This window comes from Neoarius graeffei, chromosome 28, assembly GCF_027579695.1.
Source record: "Neoarius graeffei isolate fNeoGra1 chromosome 28, fNeoGra1.pri, whole genome shotgun sequence".
Lineage (NCBI taxonomy): Eukaryota > Metazoa > Chordata > Actinopteri > Siluriformes > Ariidae > Neoarius > Neoarius graeffei.
The window spans coordinates 6,969,932-6,991,738 of NC_083596.1; the positions used below are offsets into that span (position 1 = coordinate 6,969,932).

Below are 21,807 nucleotides of genomic sequence, written 5' to 3' on the forward strand. Positions count from 1 at the left end.
AGTTGGGAGTAAGGTGTCTCACTCAAGGCCGTCCCATATTAACCTAACCACATGTCTTTGGACTGTGGGGGGAAACCAGAAGAAACCCACGCGGACACGGGGAAAACATGCAAACTCCACACAGAAAGGCCCTCACCGGCCGCTGGGTTTGAACCCAGAACCTTCTTGCTATGAGGCGACCGTGCTAACCACTGCGCCGCCCACCAGTGGGCTTCTTTTTAAAAGAACCTTCTGGACAAATACTCATCTCATCATCTCTAGCCGCTTTATCCTGTTCTACAGGGTCGCAGGCAAGCTGGAGCCTATCCCAGCTGACTACGGGCGAAAGGCGGGGTACACCCTGGACAAGTCGCCAGGTCGTCACAGGGCTGACAAATAGACACAGACAACCATTCACACTCACATTCACACCTACGATCAATTTAGAGTCACCAGTTAACCTAACCTGCATGTCTTTGGACTGTGGGGGAAACCGGAGCACCTGGAGGAAACCCATGCAGACACGGGGAGAACATGCAAACTCTGCACAGAAAGGCCCTCGCCGGCCCCGGGGCTCGAACCCGGACCTTCTTGCTGTGAGGCGACAGCGCTAACCACGACACCACCGTGCCGCCTTGGACAAATCTCATCTCATTATCTCTAGCCGCTTTATCCTTCTACAGGGTCGCAGGCAAGCTGGAGCCTATCCCAGCTGACTACGGGCGAAAGGCGGGGTACACCCTGGACAAGTCGCCAGGTCATCACAGGGCTGACACATAGACACAGACAACCATTCACATTCACACCTACGGTCAATTTAGAGTCACCAGTTAACCTAACCTGCATGTCTTTGGACTGTGGGGGAAACCGGAGCACCCGGAGGAAACCCATGCAGACACGGGGAGAACATGCAAACTCCGCACAGAAAGGCCCTTGCCGGCCACGAGGCTCGAACCCGGACCTTCTTGCTGTGAGGCGACAGCGCTAACCACGACACCACCGTGCCGCCTTGGACAAATCTCATCTCATTATCTCTAGCCGCTTTATCCTTCTACAGGGTCGCAGGCAAGCTGGAGCCTATCCCAGCTGACTACGGGCGAAAGGCGGGGTACACCCTGGACAAGTCGCCAGGTCATCACAGGGCTGACACATAGACACAGACAACCATTCACATTCACACCTACGGTCAATTTAGAGTCACCAGTTAACCTAACCTGCATGTCTTTGGACTGTGGGGGAAACCGGAGCACCCAGAGGAAACCCACGCGGACATGGGGCTCGAACCCGGACCTTCTTGCTGTAAGGCGACAGCGCTAACCACTACACCACCGTGCCGCCCCAGACTTTATATATGACTACAAAATTTGTTTTAGGCCATTAAATTCCTAATACATGATATAGAAGATGTAATAAAAGATAAACACCATGTTGTGCACAACACCAATGCAAAAGGATTGAGGCAGTGGATCATGGCGCCTCCGGGCCGCTGGGTGGCGCTATAGGCCAGGAAATAGGGGGCAGAAGCAGCGTCAGCTATTGGCATTTATGCTTTGTTGCCTAATGTGGTTAAATTGTATTTAATTCCCAAATGGATGTTGTTATTTATCTCGTAGCAGCAGCGATTTTAATTGTTCTTATAATATTCGCTGTGAAAATCCGAGGACGCGCAGCAGAAGGTGAGAGTCAAAACCTTGTTGAAGAAATTCTGACAGGAAGCTAAATGCTAACTATCTGCTTCAGTCAGAGTAGCAGCTGTGTGCTGGAAGTCTTCGACATGTTTTCTGTTCACACTTTAACGCCAAAATGGTAGGAATATTTACAAATATACTAGTGCATCTCAAAAAAATTCGAATATTGTGAAAAAGTTCAATATTTTCCATCAGTTATTTAAGAAAGTGAAAATGTTATATATTATAGACTCATTATACATAAACTAAAATGTTTCAAGCATTTTTCTATTTTAATTTTAATCAGTATGGCATACAGTACAAAAACATAAAAAAAACTCATCTCAAAATATTAGAATATTTCATTTCGAGTTTGAGTAAAACAGTATGAACACAGTGTATCTCTCGGTCTAGTTCAGTACACACAACCACAATCATGGGGAAGACTGCTGACTTGACTGTTGTCCAGAAGATGGTCACTGATGCCCTCCACAAGGAGGGTAAGCCACAAAAGGTCATTGCTGAAAAGGGTGGCTGGAAAAGGTGCGCAAGCAACAGGGATGGCCGCAGTTTTGAGAGGATTGTCAAGAAAAGTTGATTCAGGAACTTGGGAGAGCTTCACAAGGAGTGGACTGAGGCTGGTGTCAGTGTAGCCTGGGCCCGCCCATCCTAAGTGTGACGCAACACGAGGGCCTGTTGCGAGCTTAGTCTGGCAAGGCAAGCTATCTCCAGCTCAGGCAAGCTATCTCCAGCTCTTCCAAGCTCCCGAAAAATCGGGAGCCAATCAACTTTGAGCATCTCCAACGGCCCTGGGTAGAGGCGCGTTCAAGGCACTGACGTAGTAGAACTGCGACCGGAAGCCATAGATTGTTTACAGAATCTATGCCGGAAGCGCTTCATTCACTAGAAACATTACAAACATGGAGCAGCGGCAAGCCTTTGACACAGCGGTAGATGGTGTATTGAAAGCATTCAACGGGAAGTTCTCATTGAAAACGGAGCAAAGAGCAGCCCTGGAGGTATTTATCTTCTTCCTGTTACTCAAGCAGTTTCCGTCGCATCACATACGTCAGAGGAAAGAGTGATGTGATTGGTTTAAGCTTCGTCACAGCCTTTTCTGGCTTCGACCAGTAGCAAACTGAGGCATTTCAGGGAGGCGGGTCAGCCACGCCTTTGGGAAACAGTTGGGCTTAATATCTTTGCCAGACCAATGCTCGCAGAGCTTTGAAGTCGCGTTAGCCAGACTAGGTGTCAGTGTATCAAGACCCATCACGAACAGACATCTTCAAGGAAGGGGATACGACTTTCGCATTCCTAATATCAAGCTACTCCTGAGCCAATGTCAGAAGTGTCTTATCTGGGCTAAGGAGAGAAAGAAATGGACTGTTGCTCAGTGGTCCAAAGTCCTCTTTTCAGATGAAAGTACATTTTGCATTTAATTTGGAAATCACAGTTCTAGAGTCTGGAGGAAGAGTTGAGAGGCACAGAATCCAAGGTGTTTGAAGCCCAGTGTGAAGTGTCCACAGTCTGTGATGATTTGGGGTGCCATGTCATTTGCTGGTGTTGGTCCACTGTATTTTATCAAGTCCAAAGTCAACACAGCCATCTACCAGGAGATTTTAGAGCACTTCATGCTTCCATCTGCTGATGAGTTTTTTGGAGATGCTGATTTCCTTTTCCAGCAGGCCTTAGCACCTACCCACAGTGCCAAAACTACTACCAAATGGTTTGCTGACCATGATATTACTGTGTTTGATTGGCCAGCCAACTTGCCTGACCTGAACCCCATAGAGAATCTATGGGGTATTGTCAAGAGGACGACGAGAAACACCCGACCCAAAAATACAGATACGCTAAAGGCCACTATCAAAGCAACCTGGGCTTCAATAACACCTCAGCAGTGCCACAGACTGATCACCTCTATGCCACCCCGCATTGATACAGTAATTCATGGTGAAGGAGCCCCAACCAAGTATTGAGTGTATAAATGAATATACTTTTCAGAAGTTGGACATTTCTGTATTGTAAATCCTTTTTTTGATTGATCTTAGGGAATATTCTAATAATTTAGATACTGGATTTCTGATTTTCATGAGCTATAAGCCATAATCATGAAAATTAAAACAAAAAAGGCTTTAAATATTTCACTTTACATGTAATGAATATAGAATATATGAAAATGTACCTTTTTGAATTAAATTATGAAAAAAAGGAACTTTTTCATGGTATTCTAATTTTTTGAGATGCACAGTGCTCAGCGTAAATGAGTACACCCCACAACAAAAACTACTACATCTAGTACTTCGTATGGCCTCCATGATTTTTAATGACAGCACCAAGTCTTCTAGGCATGGAATGAACAAGTTGGCGACATTTTGCAACATCAATCTTTTTCCATTCTTCAACAATGACCTCTTTTAGTGACTGGATGCTGGATGGAGAGTGATGCTCAACTTGTCTCTTCAGAATTCCCCAAAGAAAATAATTTCTTTCCACCACAAAGGTGAAGGCTACAAGAAGATCAGCAAAGCTTTCCTTATCAGTTAGAATACTGTAGCAAAAGTGGTACAAAAATTTAAGAAAGATGGAACTGCAACCTTCTCACAGAGACGTCCAGGTCGTCCACGGAAGTTAACACCTCGACAGGAGCGTCTTCTGATGAGAAGGGTTGAAGAAAATCGGCATGCAAGTTCACTGCAGTTATCTAAAGAAGTAGAAAGACAAACTGGGGTGACTATTTCCCGTGACACAATACGGCGTACACTGCAGAGGAATGGCATGCATGGATGCCGTCCACGAAAGAAGCCTCTCCTAAAGCCCAGGCACAAAAAAGCCCTCCGCCAGGGCCCATGCTGACAAAGATGAAGACTACTGGGACTCTATACTCTGGAGTGATGAGACCAAGATAAATGTTTTTGGAACTGATGGCTTCAAAACTGTATGGCGTCGCAAAGGTGAGGAATACAAAGAAAAATGCATGGTGCCTACAGTGAAACATGGTGGTGGCAGTGTCCTTATGTGGGGCTGCGTGAGTGCTGCTGGTGTCGGGGAGCTGCATTTCACTGATGGCATCATGAATTCACAGATGTATTGCTCTATGCTGAAAGAGAAGATGTTACCATCACTCTGTGTCCTTGGTCGTCGTGCACTTTTCCAACATGACAATGATCCTAAACACACATCTAAGGCCACTGTTGGATTTCTGAAGAAGAACAGGGTGAAAGTGATTCAGTGGCCGAGTATGTCTCCTGATCTGAACCCAATCGAACACCTATGGGGAATTCTGAAGAGACAAGTTGAGCATCACTCTCCATCCAGCATCCAGTCACTAAAAGAGGTCATTGTTGAAGAATGGAAAAAGATTGATGTTGCAAAATGTCGCCAACTTGTTCATTCCATGCCTAGAAGACTTGGTGCTGTCATTAAAAATCATGGAGGCCATACGAAGTACTAGATGTAGTAGTTTTTGTTGTGGGGTGTACTCATTTTTGCACCACCCTAATTTGAGTAAAACTGAAAAATGTGTAATCTAAGTTACATTGTTAACCTTACTTTCACGTTACGAGTTAAACAGATGTTATATTAAACTTTGTCTTGTCGGGGGCGTCGTGGCTCAGGTGGATAGGGCGCCGTCCCATAGGTCCGGGGACCTGGGTTCGATTCCGGCCCGGGTTCATTTCCCGATCCCTCCCCGTCTCTCTCTCCTGCTCATTTCCTGTCTCTACACTGTCCTATCCAATAATAATAAAGGTGAAAAAAGCCAAAAAAAAAAACATCTTTAAAACTTTGTCAACATTTTGGAAATTGTTTGTGTTCATTGAGATATTGTTTAAAATGTTACTTTTCAAAGGGGGTGCACTCATTTACGCTGAGCACTGTATTGGCACAAAATATAGAAACACCTACCAAAATGACAAAACAACACAAAATTTGATATTTTTGTTCTCAAGTTCTCTTCACAAACTAAACATTTTCACAGTAACAAATGTTATAAATAACCAGAGTAAATCATCATAAAATATTATCAATATTTGGTCTGGAACCCCTTGACTTTGTGAAGTGCACTGACACGATCATAAAGTTTATGAATAAAATCAAGTGGCATTGATCTTCAGATGTCTTGCAACACTTCCCAGAGCTGTGGCAGATTTGAAGGAGCCCTTTTCACCTTCTCTTGCTCCATGTAGGTCCAGACTTGCTCAATTATTTGAGCAACTTCACTGAAAGTCAGTGCGGGTCGGACAGAACACCTCCAGTGTCATCACTCTCGGCACAGGCTCCCCTCAGGGCTGTGTCCTGAGCCCTCTGATAACACACGACTGCGTCCCCAGGGCTGCCAGCAACCACATTGAAAGCACAACTTTATTCATCACACACTTGTGAAATTCCTCTCTGCATTTAACCCATCTGAAGCAGTGAACATGTACGTGAGCAATGAGCTCGCACACACATACCCAGAGCAGTGGGCAGTCATGCTAACAGCGCCCGGGGAGCAGTTGGGAGTTCGGTGCCTCAAGGGCACCTCAGCCCAAGGCCGTCCCATATTAACCTAACCGCATGTCTTTGAACTGTGGGCGGAGGAAACCCACACAGACATGGGGAGAACATGCAAACTCCACACAGAAAGGCTGGGCTCGAACCCAGAACCTTCTTGCTGTGAGGTGACCGTGCTAACTAACCACTTGCACCACCGTGCTGCCCATTGTGAAGTTTGCAGACACAACATTGGTAGGACGATAACGACCTGGCCTATCGAGAGGAGGTGGAGTAGCTGGTACAGGGAAAACAACCCGATCCTGAACTTGGATAAAACTAAAGAGATCGTTGTTGATTTCAGGAAAAACCAACCCAGCCACGCTCCACTTCTCCTCAACAACACGTTCGTGGATGTGCTCAATAGCACCAAGTTCCTGGGGGTGCACATCACAGACAACTTCACCTGGTCTGTGAGCACTGTGTCACTGGTCAAGAAGGCACAGTAACGTCTGCACTTCCTGCATAGGATGAAGAGAGCCCACCTGCCCCCACCCATCCTCACTACGTTCTACAGAAGCACCATAGAGAGCGTTCTAACCAGCTGCATCTCTGTGTGGTGTGGAGGCTGCAGTGCCTCTGACTGGAAGAATGTGAGGACAGCGGAGAAAATCATTGGAACCTCTCTCTCTTTTCTCCATTCAGGACATTGCACCAAGGCGCTGCATGTCTCGAGCCAGAAACAACATCAGTGACCCCTCACACCCTCATTATGGACTGTTCTCACCTCTGGAAAGAGGTTCCGCAGCATTCGGTGCAGGACCACCAGGTTCTGTAACAGCTTTTTTCCCCCAGGTCACCAGACTGCTGGAGTCCAAACCTAAACTCTAAGCTACATAATTTAATACACTTCATATTTAATTCTGTGCTGAGCCAAATTGCAACGAAATTTCATTTGGTGTACACTTGTTGCATACTGAATGACAATAAAGGTTGTCCAAGTCTAATTATATTCATGTCAGGACTTTGGGCTGGCGAATCAAGAATTGTCAAGCTGCCATCTTGTTCTTTGTTTTGTAAATACTGTTTAACCACACTGGATGTGTGTTTTGGGTCATTATCTTGCTGGAAGATAAAATTGTTGCCAGTGAGAGCTCTTCCAGAAGGCACAGCGTGATGAATAAGGATTTGCCTGTACTTGTCAGCAGTGAGGGTCCCATCTATTTTGTAGAGATGACCAACTCTATTGTAGGTGATGGCTCCCCATACTTGCAGGGCCCCTCTGCCATGTTTTACTGTGGGAGAAATACAGTTTGCCTTGTGTCTTTCTCCCTTTCTGCGCCTGACATACTGTCGCATAGCGTTGCCAAGTAATTCAAATTTCTTCATCTGAAAACATGACCCTTTTCCACTGCTCAGAAGTAGAGGTCTGCGCGGGCCGGATTTTTCAGTCCCGCGCCCGCATTGTGCAGTCCCGCTCCCGCAAAGAATTATGATTTTCAGTCCCGCTCCCGCCCGCGCCTGCCATATTTTGTCCCGCTCCCGCCCGCAGATCCCGCATGATGCAGACGTTCGCGTTATTTCTCACGAAAGTTCTTGTCTTGACACAGCGTGATGGTGCCCCGCCCCCTACTTTGAGTGGATTTGAGCATAAATATCTACAGCTCACGTTCACGTTTGTTATTACTTACCTTGTTTCTGAATTCGGAATGTTGAAATGGCAACATGTAGACCTAATAATAATAATTATTTAAGTAGGCTAATCATTTAAGTATGCGCTCTCCCGTGGTGCGTCTCCTATGAATAATTAGTGTGAAAGGAGAGATGGATCGCACTCTTGAACTTATTCTTTTAGTTACATTTCTTTTCAGTTGTTTTTAGCAGCAGAAGGAGACAAACGTTTCGGCTGTTGCCTTCGTCAGTGTCTCTACGTAATAATAATAATAATAATAATAAACAATAAAAAAAGACAGGCGAGCACGTAATTCCAAGTGGAAATTTGGCATATTTATTGTTCAGCCATACAAAACATTAGGCTAACCCAGTTTACATTTGTAAAGCATTTCTAACTAGAATATCCTATAGAATACCCTATAAGCATAGCATATATAAATGTCATAACAAAACACAGTCCTAGCCTACAACAACAAAAAATCGACAGTATAGGCTACTGTAGCCATTATAGGGCTATGGTTGCACATTTCTAAAACTATTTGGGCTTGAGCCTCCGTGCAAGTGTTAAACTCAATATAACACAGCTGACCTTGTTTGAATATGAATAAGAAAAACGAGAAAATCAAACGCAGGTAAACGAAACAACTAAGCCTATGGACCCTTTTCATGTGACGTCACGACAAACGGGGCCGCCGTTTTGGACATGTACTACCAGTAGCTTACCACAGCCAACATTGAGGAACAGCAGCAAAGAAAGTGTTTATTTTCAGCAAGACTTCCATCATGCTACTATATTGTTGTGCACCTGGATGTAGTAACCATCAACAAACAAGGCAAGGTTTATCATTTTATCGGATCCCGACGGAGAAGATGGATAGCGGCCATTAACAGATTGTCATCCCTCGGCATACCAACGCTTGTGTAGTGACCACTTTGTTGGAGGTAAGACGAATAAAATTAGCCAGAAAAGGCATTACATTGCTGTTAACATTCTGTGGCGGCGAGTGTGTAACCAAATAGGCTAAAATAACCCATTGTAACCTCTTTGTTCTTCTGTAGTAGCTATTGTTGACTAGCTAATGTCAACAACATAGTAGCTAGTATGTTACTGTAGCAATGTTTACGTTCAGTCATTTGGATGACTGTTAAAACCTTTCAGTCTCAAGTTTTTCCTTTACTGTATTTACTAGTTTACTGTAATTATGATCCGGCAGCTATTTACACCGGATCCAGTGTAAATAGCTGCCGGAGCCAACGTCCGAGAATTAAGCAGTGCACTCTGGCTTGCTCGCCCTCAAATTAAGCAGCGCGCTCCGGCTTGCTCCCGGAGTGCTCCGGCCGAGGTTCCGGAGCGCGCTCCGGCTTGCTCCCCATCAAATTAAGCAGCGCGCGCCGGCTTGCTCCCGGAGTGTTCCGGCCAAGGTTCCGGAGCGCGCTCCGGCTTGCTCCCCATCAAATTAAGCAGCGCGCTCCGGCTTGCTCCCGGAGTGCTCCGGCCGAGGTTCCGGAGCGCGCTCCGGCTTGCTCCCCATCAAATTAAGCAGCGCGCGCCGGCTTGCTCCCGGAGTGTTCCGGCTGAGGTTCCGGAGCGCGCTCCGGCTTGCTCCCCATCAAATTAAGCAGCGCGCGCCGGCTTGCTCCGGAGCAAGCCGGAGCGCGCTGCTTAATTTGAGGGCGAGCAAGCCAGAGCGCGCTCCGGAACCTTGGACGGAGCACTCCTGGAGCAAGCCGGAGCGCGCTCCGGAACCTCGGACGGAGCACTCCTGGAGCAAGCCGGAGCGCGCTCCGGAACCTCGGACGGAGCACTCCTGGAGCAAGCCGGAGCGCGCTCCGGAACCTCGGACGTTGGCGTGTATGTGCATGGCATGGTGATGGGTTTTTAACGACATAGGTATACAGATCATGCGGGCCGAAGTCAGGTAAAGACGAGGGCTTCGTGTACTTCCGTACGTCAGTGAACAATCCTGGTGGAAGCAGGTAAACGTCGTTCTCTAAGCCTGCTAACCTCAATTTTTGCAAATACCTCTCCCTCTGCTCGCCCTGTAAATGTCCTACGTCGCTGGATAGTGAAGGTGTTTTCTGCATCTCGCTCCTTTTTCTTTTATGTTTTTCGTTTGTCGCCTTCCTCGCATTCAAACTGATTCGAGCCGAAGTCCACTACATGTCCAAAATGGCGGTCGCGTTTACGAAGGTCACGTGACTGAAAAGGGTCTGTTGCTTAGGCTATCGGGTTCTTTGAACAGCTATGGAGAAACAGCAAATTGTTCACTGCTGAGGGCTTCAACATACTGCACCTTTCCTCCAGTATGCGACCACATATGCTGAACGCGCGCTCGGATGGTGTGCTGGAACCTGGAATGGCCAGTACATGCCGTGCCGAGATCTCAAACACGGAAGAGGAAAGGAATCGGAAACGTACGAGAGATATTTATCCTCTCCTGGATCAGAATCAGAATTCTGATGACCAGCTCATCTAAGGTGTCATTGAGGCATCATGTTAGTGTGGGTCACTGGAGGCTGGGTGTGAACGGCGAGTCATTAGAGTGATCAAAGGATTGCCCGTTAGGGTGATCAATGGCAATCTGACTCTCTCTGCAAATTTAGGCATCTTAATGTTTTTATTAATGCCAAATAAAATATCCAGCACAAATTATATATGATAGACATAAATTAATAATTTATAAATTTTATTTTAAACACGTTTTTAGTTAGCGGGACTGCAGCTTATCACCGCTCCCGCCCGCGCCCGCAATGAGCTTTCAAAATTTGTCCCACGCCGCACTGCTTTGCCGCGGGACTCCCGCGGGAGTGCAGGGCTCTACTCAGAAGTCCAACTCCTGTGAATTTTTGCCCAGTTAAGTCTCTTCTGCTTATTTCCACCTCTCGACAAAGGTTTGCGCACGGACACATGACCTTTGAGGCCTTCTGCTGAGAGCGTCTTCCTAACCAGTCGTGGGGAGACATCCTTGACGTCATGGCGCTCGTCGAGGCAGACGTGTTTGCTCACGCCGCTCTTGAATGAACTTAGCTGTAGCATCTTAGAGGTCCTGTTCCAGTTCCTTGCTGGAGTTCTTCCTCTCTCATAGGGATGTAGTCTTGAGGTACTGGACTTGGTCAACTTTTTCTTCCTGAAATGTTCGTGAAGTTCCCAGTCTTCTGGTGACGCTGGAGGCATTTCCACATAGCACTGTGGGTCACGTGCGGTTTCTTTGCTATGGCTTGGTATGAATGGCCCTCCTCCCTCAAAACCTTCATCCTAATACGCTGCTCTTCTGTACTTTCTCTCTCTGGTGCCATTTCTGGCTGTGGTCAGAGGATAAATACTTTTTTTTAAAATTAATTATTTGTAGAGACCACATGATTTAGTTAATGGTTTTCATCTTGGAATGATTAGCATATCATGGTAGGATTGCCCAACAAGGAGTGATTAAGGTTTTTAGGGCTAAACTAGACAAAAAGATGTACTATTTCCAATGTTTTTATGATGTTTATCACACAACGATGGTCAAAATTGCTAAATATAGTGTTTTCATGGTTAAAGTATAAAATTGTGGTTAAAAGGTGTCTCTGTATGTTCATAATGTATTTCAATTGCCTTCAGTGCAGATTCTGATGTCATTTGCACTGATTAAGGGGTAGTATCTCATTGGGCTGCGACAGCCCGTGACTAGTTGGAGACCCAACAATTGCGATAAAATATGCGAATTAGCGACAGTTTTCACTTGGAATCACACTGAATTGATATTCGCAAATTTTACCGCAATTGTTGTGTCTCCAACTAGTCGCAGGCTGTCGCAGCCCGGCTTTCCCTCGGCAGGCAGGGAAGTAGAGGAAGCCTCACGGAAACTGACTTGAGAAGGGTTCGCGACGGCTTTGCGACACCAGTGACGCGTTTGCGGCTATTTTGAGAGAAATTTTGTCACATGAATTTTTTGAACATGCGACGAAGGAGCGACACTTTGCGACTCGTGAGGAAATTGAGAAGCCCCGCGAATGTTTCAAGACACTTTTGAAACTCTCTCGTGAATGGTGGCTCTGTGAGTATGCGCTTGAGTCGGCTCTCTAAATCGAGTCTCTGAGTCGGCTCTGTTGGTTGAACGTTGACTGCTAATTTGCGTACAGGAGCCTTTTGAGCGTTTTTATATTTTGTAGATGTTTGAAATGCCGTTATTTTTGAGTAAATTAATTAAGATGCATTCACAGATTAGCATGAAGGGTGTGTGTGTGTATGTGAGAGAGAGAGAAGGAGGGGCAGTTTGACAGGGAGGATATGTTGTACTACTATTTGTCGAGATCCTGTGAATAGTCATGAGCCATTTGGGAGTCTAAAGACTTGGCTCTTGGGGGCGTCGTGCCGTGGATCCGGGGACCCGGGTTCAGTTCCGGCCCGAGGTCGTTTCCCGATCCCTCCCCGTCTCTCTCTCCAGCTCGTTTCCTGTCTCTACACTGTCCTGTCCAGTAAAGGTGAAAGAGAGCCCAAAAGAAAATCTTTAAAAAAAAAATTGGTTTAAAGACTTGGCTCTTACCGGTGAAATGAGTCATGATCAATGAAAGATTCATTCACTTAATGGAACACACTGTTCAAACTTTTAATGTTAAGACAAAATGGATTTTTTTTTTTTTTTAAATGTGAACGATTCATCCGCTTTGTCTCTCAGTAGCTGACCACGAGGACCGTCAGAATGTCATTGCACGGGTTGCAGCACCTGCACGGGTTGCAGCGCCTGCACGGGTGGCAGAGGATCGAGGAGCAGGAATGCCACGCCGCCGCCGAGGTCTCGACAGGATGATGGCACAGAGACGTGCACAGCGAGATGCCACACAGATTGGTACAAACAATTTCCATTCAATGAATTCCTTGAAATGTGGGCATTTTTGCATTGAAATGGTGTGTTTTGTGTCTTTTTTGTTGTTTGTTTTTTAGAAAACCTTCCTGTCGAGGTTGATGACGATGAGGAGGATGAAAGACCGCAGACTGAAGAGAGACCTCAGGCTACAGGGAAAGTGGGCGCTAAGAAGCAGAGAAAACTGGAGGAAAAGCAAGCCAGGAGAGCGCAGAGAGAGGTGGGAGATCATGGCGGGAGATCTCGGTTACCCAGCGTTTGCGCTAACGAGTGACAAAATGGCAACATTTTCATTTTTGGTTATTTGGGTCGTGCTTTTAACATCGGCTACTGGCAGACAGTCTCAAAGTCCATTCTCATTGCAGCTGATCGGTCCTGATTCATTTACTTTCGTGACCCTTTAAAAACAGAATCATTCATAAGCCAAATAATTGTTCGATCGCTATAGACTGTTCAAGCTAGATGTGTCATTCCAGAACTCCCTTCTGACTTGGCTGTAATACTTAGCTCTTTGAATCAGCAGGTTGAATTGGATCTTTGAATCGGTTGTAATGCTTGGCTCTTTGAATCATCTCTTCAACTCTGCTCTAATACTTGGCTCTTTTGAGTTGAAGCTTCGACTTAGCTTTAGTAATTGACTCACTGAATCATCTCTTCGACTCGGCTCTAAGACTTGACTCTGAGTCATCCTTTGAGTTGGCTCTTTGAGTTGGCTTTAATACTTGGTTCTTTGAATCATCTCTTCAACTCGGCTTTAAAGTGCGCATCTTGGGTATATTCAGGAGCAAGATCAATGTAATTCTCTTATTTTATATTAAACTTGGGTCATATATGTGTCACATTTTGTGCAATTATTTTTTGACCTTGCGCAATACCAGAAAAATTCAGTTGAAATCAAGCCGTTTGAGGCGAATTGGTCCGCCTCTGAAAAAACTTGGCATTCGGATTTCCCGGCAAACATTGATTTTCGTGACGTCGCGTGCGGGACGCCTCCTTCTGAATCCTACGTCAGTGCTGGTTTGTTTATGAGAAAACGACCTGGTGGTTTTCTGCAAATTTCTTCAACGTTATCGCGTAATTATTAAAATGGTTAACAGATGTATCGTAGGAGGGTGTACAGTAGCAACACCAGTCATGATGGGATTAGTACTCATCGTTTTCCAAAAGACCGGACAATGAGAGAGAAATGGGAGCACTTCGAGCAAAGCACCTGGAAAAAGCCGAGGACCAAGCAGAGCCAAGAAAATCGGCAATTCACAAGTTGACTGTTGCCAGGGTAAGAAATAAGAGAGACTATACTCTAAATTAGGTGTTCCTGTATTACACGGATAATGTTATTTATTGTCTTAAATAAATATCGCTGGGCGATAATACACTTCACCTGTATCAAGGGATCTGCGTGTCAGGGCTTGAGATCTTGGGACCTGTCAAACACGTTAAATGTATATACAACCCTGCTTAAGGCCTCTGCATGCTCTTGCGACAAGGCTTTCGCAGATAGCTTTTCGCAGACAGTTGTAATTTATCGTTGAGCGGGGAGTAATAGGCGTGCGTGATGTTATTCACCGTCACAACGCAAGGGGGCGCGAAGTCGCTAGGAGTAGTTGGTGGGTGTGGTTAGTGGAGTGTTTATCCTCCGGTTACTTATAATGACTAGAACTGGAGTCGTATAGATGTACGTACTTCCTCAATCAACCGCTCTTCATGCTGCTCCATCTTCGCTCGTGTTTTTAAAAATGCCGGTCGTGAAAACAAACCAAACCGGGAAAGTAGGGAAGCGGAAGTGTGTGTACAGTACAGCGGATGTAGAGTGGACCAATCAGAGCCCTCTTGTCTGCGACGCTGTCTGCGAGGCTTCTGTGGTGGTCACAATTTTTGGGAGGTGCGCGCAGAGCGTCTGCGAAGGTGGGGGGGCTACGCAGACACCATCTGCGACGCTATCTGCGAGGACTGGGTTGTCAGCATAAATTGGCCTTCAGCCGATTCCATGTGTGGAGCTCATGAAATCTTTCTCCTACAGTAGCCAGTACTCTTCTAAATGAAGAAACATATCAATACATAATAGTAATTAGAAAAAATATCTCATCTCATTATCTCTAGCCGCTTTATCCTGTTCTACAGGGTCGCAGGCAAGCTGGAGCCTATCCCAGCTGACTACGGGCGAAAGGCGGGGTACACCCTGGACAAGTCGCCAGGTCATCACAGGGCTGACACATAGACACAGACAACCATTCACACTCACACTCACACCTACGCTCAATTTAGAGTCACCAGTTAACCTAACCTGCATGTCTTTGGACTGTGGGGGAAACCGGAGCACCCGGAGGAAACCCACGCGGACACGGGGAGAACATGCAAACTCCACACAGAAAGGCCCTCGCCGGCCCTGGGGCTCGAACCCGGACCTTCTTGCTGTGAGGTGACAGCGCTAACCACTACACCACCGTGCCGCCCCTAGAAAAAATATGATTTATGTAATAGACAGATGAGCATTGATACATGAATCCATGGGTTTAGCAGCTCAGGCGACAATTCCATATTTCAATGCAAAAATCGCTCGCTGCTAAACTTGGTCTACACAGGCTGTGCACTGAAACCGTGCAAGCTCGCGCAGCCTGCTGGCGCTTCCGCACGTGACGTCACAAATCTGGCTCCAGACTCCCTTGGGATTTTTCCAGACGGGTTTTGTTATTTTATTTTTTTTCTGCTGTAGACAGACGGCCTTGTGCAAAATTACCCTTCTGGATGAGTGTCTAAAGGGACATACTTTCATATAAAAAACCACGAAATTGGTCCAGAATATGCATTTTAAGACTTTGACACTAAGTCTTCCTTTGACTTGGCTCTTTGAGTTGGCCCTTCAACTTGGCTGATACAAGAGTCATCTCTTTGACTTGAAAATTCATCTCGTAGACCGAACATTTTTAAAGAATCAGTGCAATTTGATCAAAATGCATCAGATTCATGTTTGCGTTTTCAGTGCATATCAAATTCTTTTCCACTTTGATTTTAGATTCCTTTAACCTCCTAGGGCTTAGCGGTCACATGCGTGGACAGCACTTTTTAGAAATTCGGAACAAGAATCCACATATGTGGACATACTTTTTCTCTAAAAGTACATCTTATCAAAAGATGATGCTGAGTTTTTATTCTAATCAGGTTCTAATAAGCCCAAATAGCAAAGAGAAATAAAAAATGCATGTAAAAAAACAGCTTGGGCCTTAGGAGGTTAATATTACATTTTGGGAAATGAACACAAAAACTGTCTGTGTCCCAAACAGTTGATGAAAGATGAACACAAAACACAATGCGTGTGTTATTTTACTGTCTGAAAGAAGTCCTGCTGTACTGAGTGTTTTTGCCAACATGGTGCTGTCTGTATGGCAGGCAGAGCTGGAGGAGCGAGAGGAGAGGAGGCGCATACAGGAGCTGAGAGAGCAGGAGCGAAAGAAAGAAGAGGAGAAAGAGAGACTGCAGGAACAGAAAGAGGTCAGTGCAAAGCTGAATTACTCAGAGTCGCCACTTGGTGTCACTACACTCCATTAATGTGGAGGAATCTTTTGTTTTTTGTTTGTTTTACATGGGTGTTGCCACTTTCCCCATGCATATCAGGGTGGTCAAACTCCATTAAGAGTTCAAACTAAATGTCATTTAAGTTAACATGTTAGTATACGAGTACATTTGAATATTAATTAGTCTCCGTTTATCCCATGTGACGCAGGGAAAAGTGATAAAGGGGTCACCATTATTTCTTATATAATTCCAAATGTTTTTTTTTTTCCTTGTTGTTAATATTTAATCTTGATTTACCTTCCACTTTACGAACAGTGCATGTAGTGTAATTGATTTAACGAGATTTATCTCTTGCATGAGAATAGGTTTCTTTTTCTTTCTTTCTTTTTTTTTTGTTAGTCTAACACTTGTGTGGTTTTTTCCGTTGGTCTGTCAGGAGGAGGAGCAGCGTCGTGCTAAAGAGGAACAGGAGAAGAAAGAGGAAGAGGAGTATCAGAAACTCAAAGCATCCTTCGTCGTCGAGGAGCAGGGAGAAGTGGAGGAGCTGACCGAACAGGAGGTGATGACTTTTTTTTTTTTAATTCTGCTTTAATACTGATTTCACATAAACATAATACTTTATTTTTATCAAGATCATCGTCTCAGTTTCGATGATTTTAAAACTTTTGCCCATTATTTCTTTCAGTCTCGTAACCTGCTTCAAGAGTTTATCCAGTATGTGAAGGTACAGGACTCCCCCCCCCCCCCCCCCCCCCCCCCCTTCTTATTAATTTAAAGGAACAGTCCACCGTACTTCCATAATGAAATATGCTCTTATCTGAATTGAGACGAGCTGCTCCGTACCTCTCCGAGCTTTGTGCAACCTCCCAGTCAGTCAGACGTGCTGTCACTCCTGTTAGCAATGTAGCTAGGCTCAGCATGGCCAATGGTATTTTTTGGGGCTGTAGTTAGATGCGACCAAACTCTTCCGCGTTTTTCCTGTTTACATAGGTTTATATGACCAGTGATATGAAACAAGTTCAGTTACACAAATTGAAAGTGGTGATTTTCTATGCTATGGAAAGTGCGCACTATAATGACAGGCGTACTAACACCTTCTGCGCGCTTCGGCAGCGCATTGATACGGAGCTCAGATATCAATGCGCTGTCGAAGCGCGCAGAAGGTATTAGTACGCCTGTCATTATAGTGCGCACTTTCCATAGCATAGAAAATCGCTACGTTTCAATTTGTGTAACTGAACTTGTTTCATATCACTGGTCATATAAACCTATGTAAACAGGAAAAACGTGGAAGAGTTTGGTCGCATCTAACTACAGCCCCAAAAAATACCATTGGCCATGCTGAGCCTAGCTACATTGCTAACAGGAGTGACAGCGCGTCTGACTGACTGGGAGGTCGCGCAAAGCTCGGATAGGTACGGAGCAGCTCGTCTCAATTCAGATAAGAGCATATTTCATTATGGAAGTATGGTGGACTGTTCCTTTAAACACATTTAATGTATCACTTTGTTCTGATTGTGCTGTTTCTTAAGTGTTTAACTGCTGTGGTTTTTGCAGGATTCCAAAGTGGTGCTTTTGGAGGACTTGGCATCGCATTTTGAAATGCGCACTCAGGTATGTACAGTTGTGGTCAGACGTTTATATACGTTGACATGAATGTCATGGGAAAGTACGAGTGCCATTCAGAACGCCTCGTCCAGCTCGTTGCTTCGTTGCTGAAGCGTTCCAAGGGTCTCCTTTGCCGAGTCCTCGAGTTGAACATGGAATTTGATGGTTTGCTGTCTGGACTATAATAAAACAGCAAATGCACACGTGCACCATGTCACAAAAACCTGTGTAAGACAGGTCCTGATGTTGACAGTGCAACGTCATGTGGCATGCTGACTCGTGAGAGTTACTGCTTGCTCCTTCTGTACGTGCATGACCTTACTGCACTTCGTTTGTTTGCAAGAGGAACAGTCCAAGAATGTTTTGACCGCACCTCGTATTTTCGTCAGGGCTGATTGTTAGCCTACTTTATCAATTCCACAACCAGGTTTGGGGTCATTGTCCTGTTGGAACACCCAGTTGTGTCCAATTTTCTGGTTTTGAATTTGAGGTTATGCTGAAAGAACTTTGAGGTAGTCCTCCTCCTTCATGAGTCCATCCACTTTGTGTAATGCACCAGTTCTACTGGAAGCAAACTAGCCTTAGAGCATGATGCTACCACCACCATGCTTAACATGGTACTTAACAGTGTTCCTCTGTACCTTTTGGTCATTATGGCCAAACAACTCGATCTTTGTCTTAAAGCTTTCTGGCCTTTTTTTTTTGTGGTCAGCTGCAAACTTTAATCGAATTGAACGTGTCAATTTCAGAGCAGGGGATTCTTTCTTGGACCGCAGCCTCTCGTTTATTGTTGAAATAAAACTCACTTGACTGTAGACAGTGACACTGGTATTCCAGCAGCTTCTAATTCATGGCAAGTCTACAGTATGTCTTGGTGGTTTCTCAGTTGTTCCTGACCGTCTGAATCCAGTTTCTTCTCAGCTGAAGGGGACATTTGGGTCCACTTTCAGCAAAGTGGCTCCACCTCCAAATAACTTGTACGTACACACAATTGTTTGAGCTGATGATCTTGGAATCTGCAATTGTTTAGAAATGGCTCCTGAATGTGTAACTCTGATCCTCTTTCTAAGATCTGTACTGAGCTCTTTGGACTTTCCCATTGTACTGCGTTGGTCAAACTAACTTGTGCCCTTTTTTATGTTGGCATTGAGAATCTATCAACTGAAGTCAACCATGATCCCTAACAGGAAGTTAAGAGGCCTCAGGAAGTTAACCCTTTGATGCAAAACATGGGTCAAAAGTGACCCGGCTGAGTTTTTATCTTCTATATCTTTGCAGTAAATTAATTCCATCATTCAGTATTCAAGGTATTCCTCAATTAACTTGTTTTTGATCATCATACATCCTTATTTTATTTTTTCCTTTCTTACTTTTTGAATAAAAACCCTTTTTGTATCACTACCCTTCTAATGCACAGCATGGGTCAGAAACGACCTGCATTCATTTTCCAGGTTATTTCATGTATGGCTGAGTGTTTCTATGATCTACTTTTGAAATAAATTCATTTTGTCATTTACTTTTCCAAATATGCAGTAAATATCTTGTTTTTGTTTAGCACAAATCATCATTTTTATTTTTCCTTTCTTAAGTTATGAACAAGCACAGCTTTTGTAATTCTACATCAAGTTTACACACATGGGTCAGAACCGACCCGCATGCATTTACTCCAGCGTTTGGTGGGAACTGTGAATTGTGCTTGTGTCAGACATTTCACAGCTCAGCACAGCGCCCTTTGCCCATCTAATACATGGAAGTAATGTTTTTCAATTGTTCTAACATTACCTTAGAAAAAAATGGATTATGTTTAGGTTCCCTTGAGAGTGAGTCGATTACTTGTCAGAAAGTTACAAGTGATTACTATTAGCTACCGAGCTGTTGACATATTCTACTTTAGTTAGCTAATTTTATTGTAGTTGGCTTAGCTAACTACATAGTTAATAAATAAATAACTGGCCCTTCACTGCTAAAGTAATTACTTGAAACAAATTATTATTATTATTATAGTATTAAGACATTTAATTTTAAATCACACTTGGATGACCCATGTGTAGTAATATATATATAAGTATTTTTGTTCATAAAGTAGGAAAGAAAAAATTAAATTAATTATCTGTGGTAATTAAAAACAAGATATTTAAAGAATACTTGGAATATTCAATCATAAAATAAATTGATTTCAAAAGATAGAGCAAAGAAAAACTCAGTCAGCATGAAATAACCTGGAAAATGAATGCGGGTCATTTTGGACCCATGTTGTGCATTAGAAGGGGTGTGCATACGTTTTGCATCAAAGGGTTAAAAAGACATTTCAGAACTCTCATTACCGCTGAGTTAATAATCTAAGTGGGTGTATGTAAATTTTTGGCCTTGTTTGTATTAGGTTGACTTCAGAAAACCCAAAATAAACTAAAGGTTCTGCACCAAATTCTTAGTTTTTCTGTTTCAAGATGTATATTGTATGATCATTCTGTCAGAGAAAAATAACAGTACAAAGAAATGATTGAAAGCTCAATATTGCCATGACGTTCATGTCCCTGTATGGAAAACTTCTGTAGTGTGTGTGTGTGTGTGTGTGTGTGTAATGGCTTTTTTTGTTGTAGGATGCCATCACGAGGCTGCAGGACCTGATAGCAGAAGGTTCAATTACAGGTTCGTAAGTTTTTTTTTTTTTTTTTTTTTTTTTTTACTGACACCAACCAACCAACTAACTAATATGACCTTCTGATGTTTTGTTTAATTGCGCTGATGGTCCTCTGCTGTCTTCTGCAGGCGTGATTGACGACAGGGGGAAGTTTATCTTCATCACTCCAGAGGAGATGAACGCCGTGGCTCAGTTTATCAAACAGAGAGGAAGAGTCTCCATATCTGAACTCGTGCAAGCCAGTAACATGCTCATCAACCTGAATCCTACGATGCAGACCACATCCTGATCCCACACACCAACAACATTAACAGACACTGTGCAGCATTTCTGAACGTTTGTGCCAGGCATATTTCTATTTTTAAATAAAAGTGGATTGAACTGTTTGGTGGTTTAATCAATTATTTTGTCTTTATGTTCAAATTAAGTATAAAGTTGAGTTGGTTAACTTGCATTATAATTCTGTCCTAATTTAATCTTGCCAAGTTCTCTCTCTTTCTTTTTTCCTTCTTATTCTTAAATTTAATGTATTAACATCTCATCTCATTATCTCTAGCCGCTTTACCCTGTTCTACATGGTCGCAGGCAAGCTGGAGCCTATCCCAGCTGACTACAGGTGAAAGGCGGGGTACATCCTGGACAAGTCGCCAGGTCATCACAGGGCTGACACATAGACACAGACAACCATTCACACTCACATTCACACCTACGCTCAATTTAGAGTCACCAGTTAACCTAACCTGCATGTCTTTGGACTGTGGGGGAAACCGGAGCACCCGGAGGAAACCCACGCGGACACGGGGAGAACATGCAAACTCCGCACAGAAAGGCCCTCGCCGGCCACGGGGCTCGAACCCGGACCTTCTTGCTGTGAGGCGACAGCGCTAACCACTACACCACCGTGCTACCCCGGATGATTAGCTCAAATCTTTAGTTTTCTATCAAGCTGCTTTGTGACAATGACTATTGTTAACAGTGCTATCCAAATAAACTTGAATTAAGTTGACTTTCATGTCAATAGTCCAGTTACTTTTGAGCCTGTGAAAATGGAGGGACTCTAAAAAATGGCTTTATTTCCTAAACGGTTAAAAAATATATATGAGTGATTCCACGCTTATGGGTACTGAAATGGGGACATGAACTTATTCACCTAAAAGCATTTCTTTTTTTACCATCAGGTCACAAAACATGTAATCTTTAATGAATGATATGTTAAAAGATAACTTTAATTTTCTGAGATGTAATAAAAACATATTTATATGCCAAAGTCAAGCCTATGAGTTCCAAAATGATGTCTGTTACATTACTTCTGTTACGATTGTCCATCTCGCGTCTGTTACAAATGAATTACAATCTAGCTATATACCATGTTAATCTTATTGAAAGAATGTGTATGTTTATTCTACTA

At 44.1% G+C, this 21,807-nt stretch overlaps 1 protein-coding gene across 3 annotated transcripts; it reads left to right on the forward strand.

The window, feature by feature from the left end:
* The first annotated feature begins 1,487 nt into the window (after positions 1-1,487).
* Positions 1,488-20,785, forward strand: ddrgk1 (DDRGK domain containing 1). Of its 3 annotated transcripts, none has more exons than XM_060912189.1 (9): positions 1,488-1,655; positions 12,452-12,622; positions 12,718-12,857; positions 16,025-16,126; positions 16,587-16,709; positions 16,836-16,874; positions 17,708-17,764; positions 20,359-20,407; positions 20,528-20,785. In XM_060912189.1, exons 1-9 carry the CDS (start codon positions 1,568-1,570, stop codon positions 20,686-20,688), a joined length of 930 nt encoding a protein of 309 aa, XP_060768172.1. In that variant the 5' UTR covers positions 1,488-1,567; the 3' UTR covers positions 20,689-20,785. The 3 variants fall into 3 exon arrangements, with proteins under 3 accessions (XP_060768172.1, XP_060768173.1, XP_060768174.1); XM_060912190.1 differs by having other exon boundaries at positions 12,455-12,622; XM_060912191.1 differs by lacking the exon at positions 1,488-1,655 and adding an exon at positions 8,244-8,735.
* Positions 20,786-21,807: the final 1,022 nt, after the last annotated feature.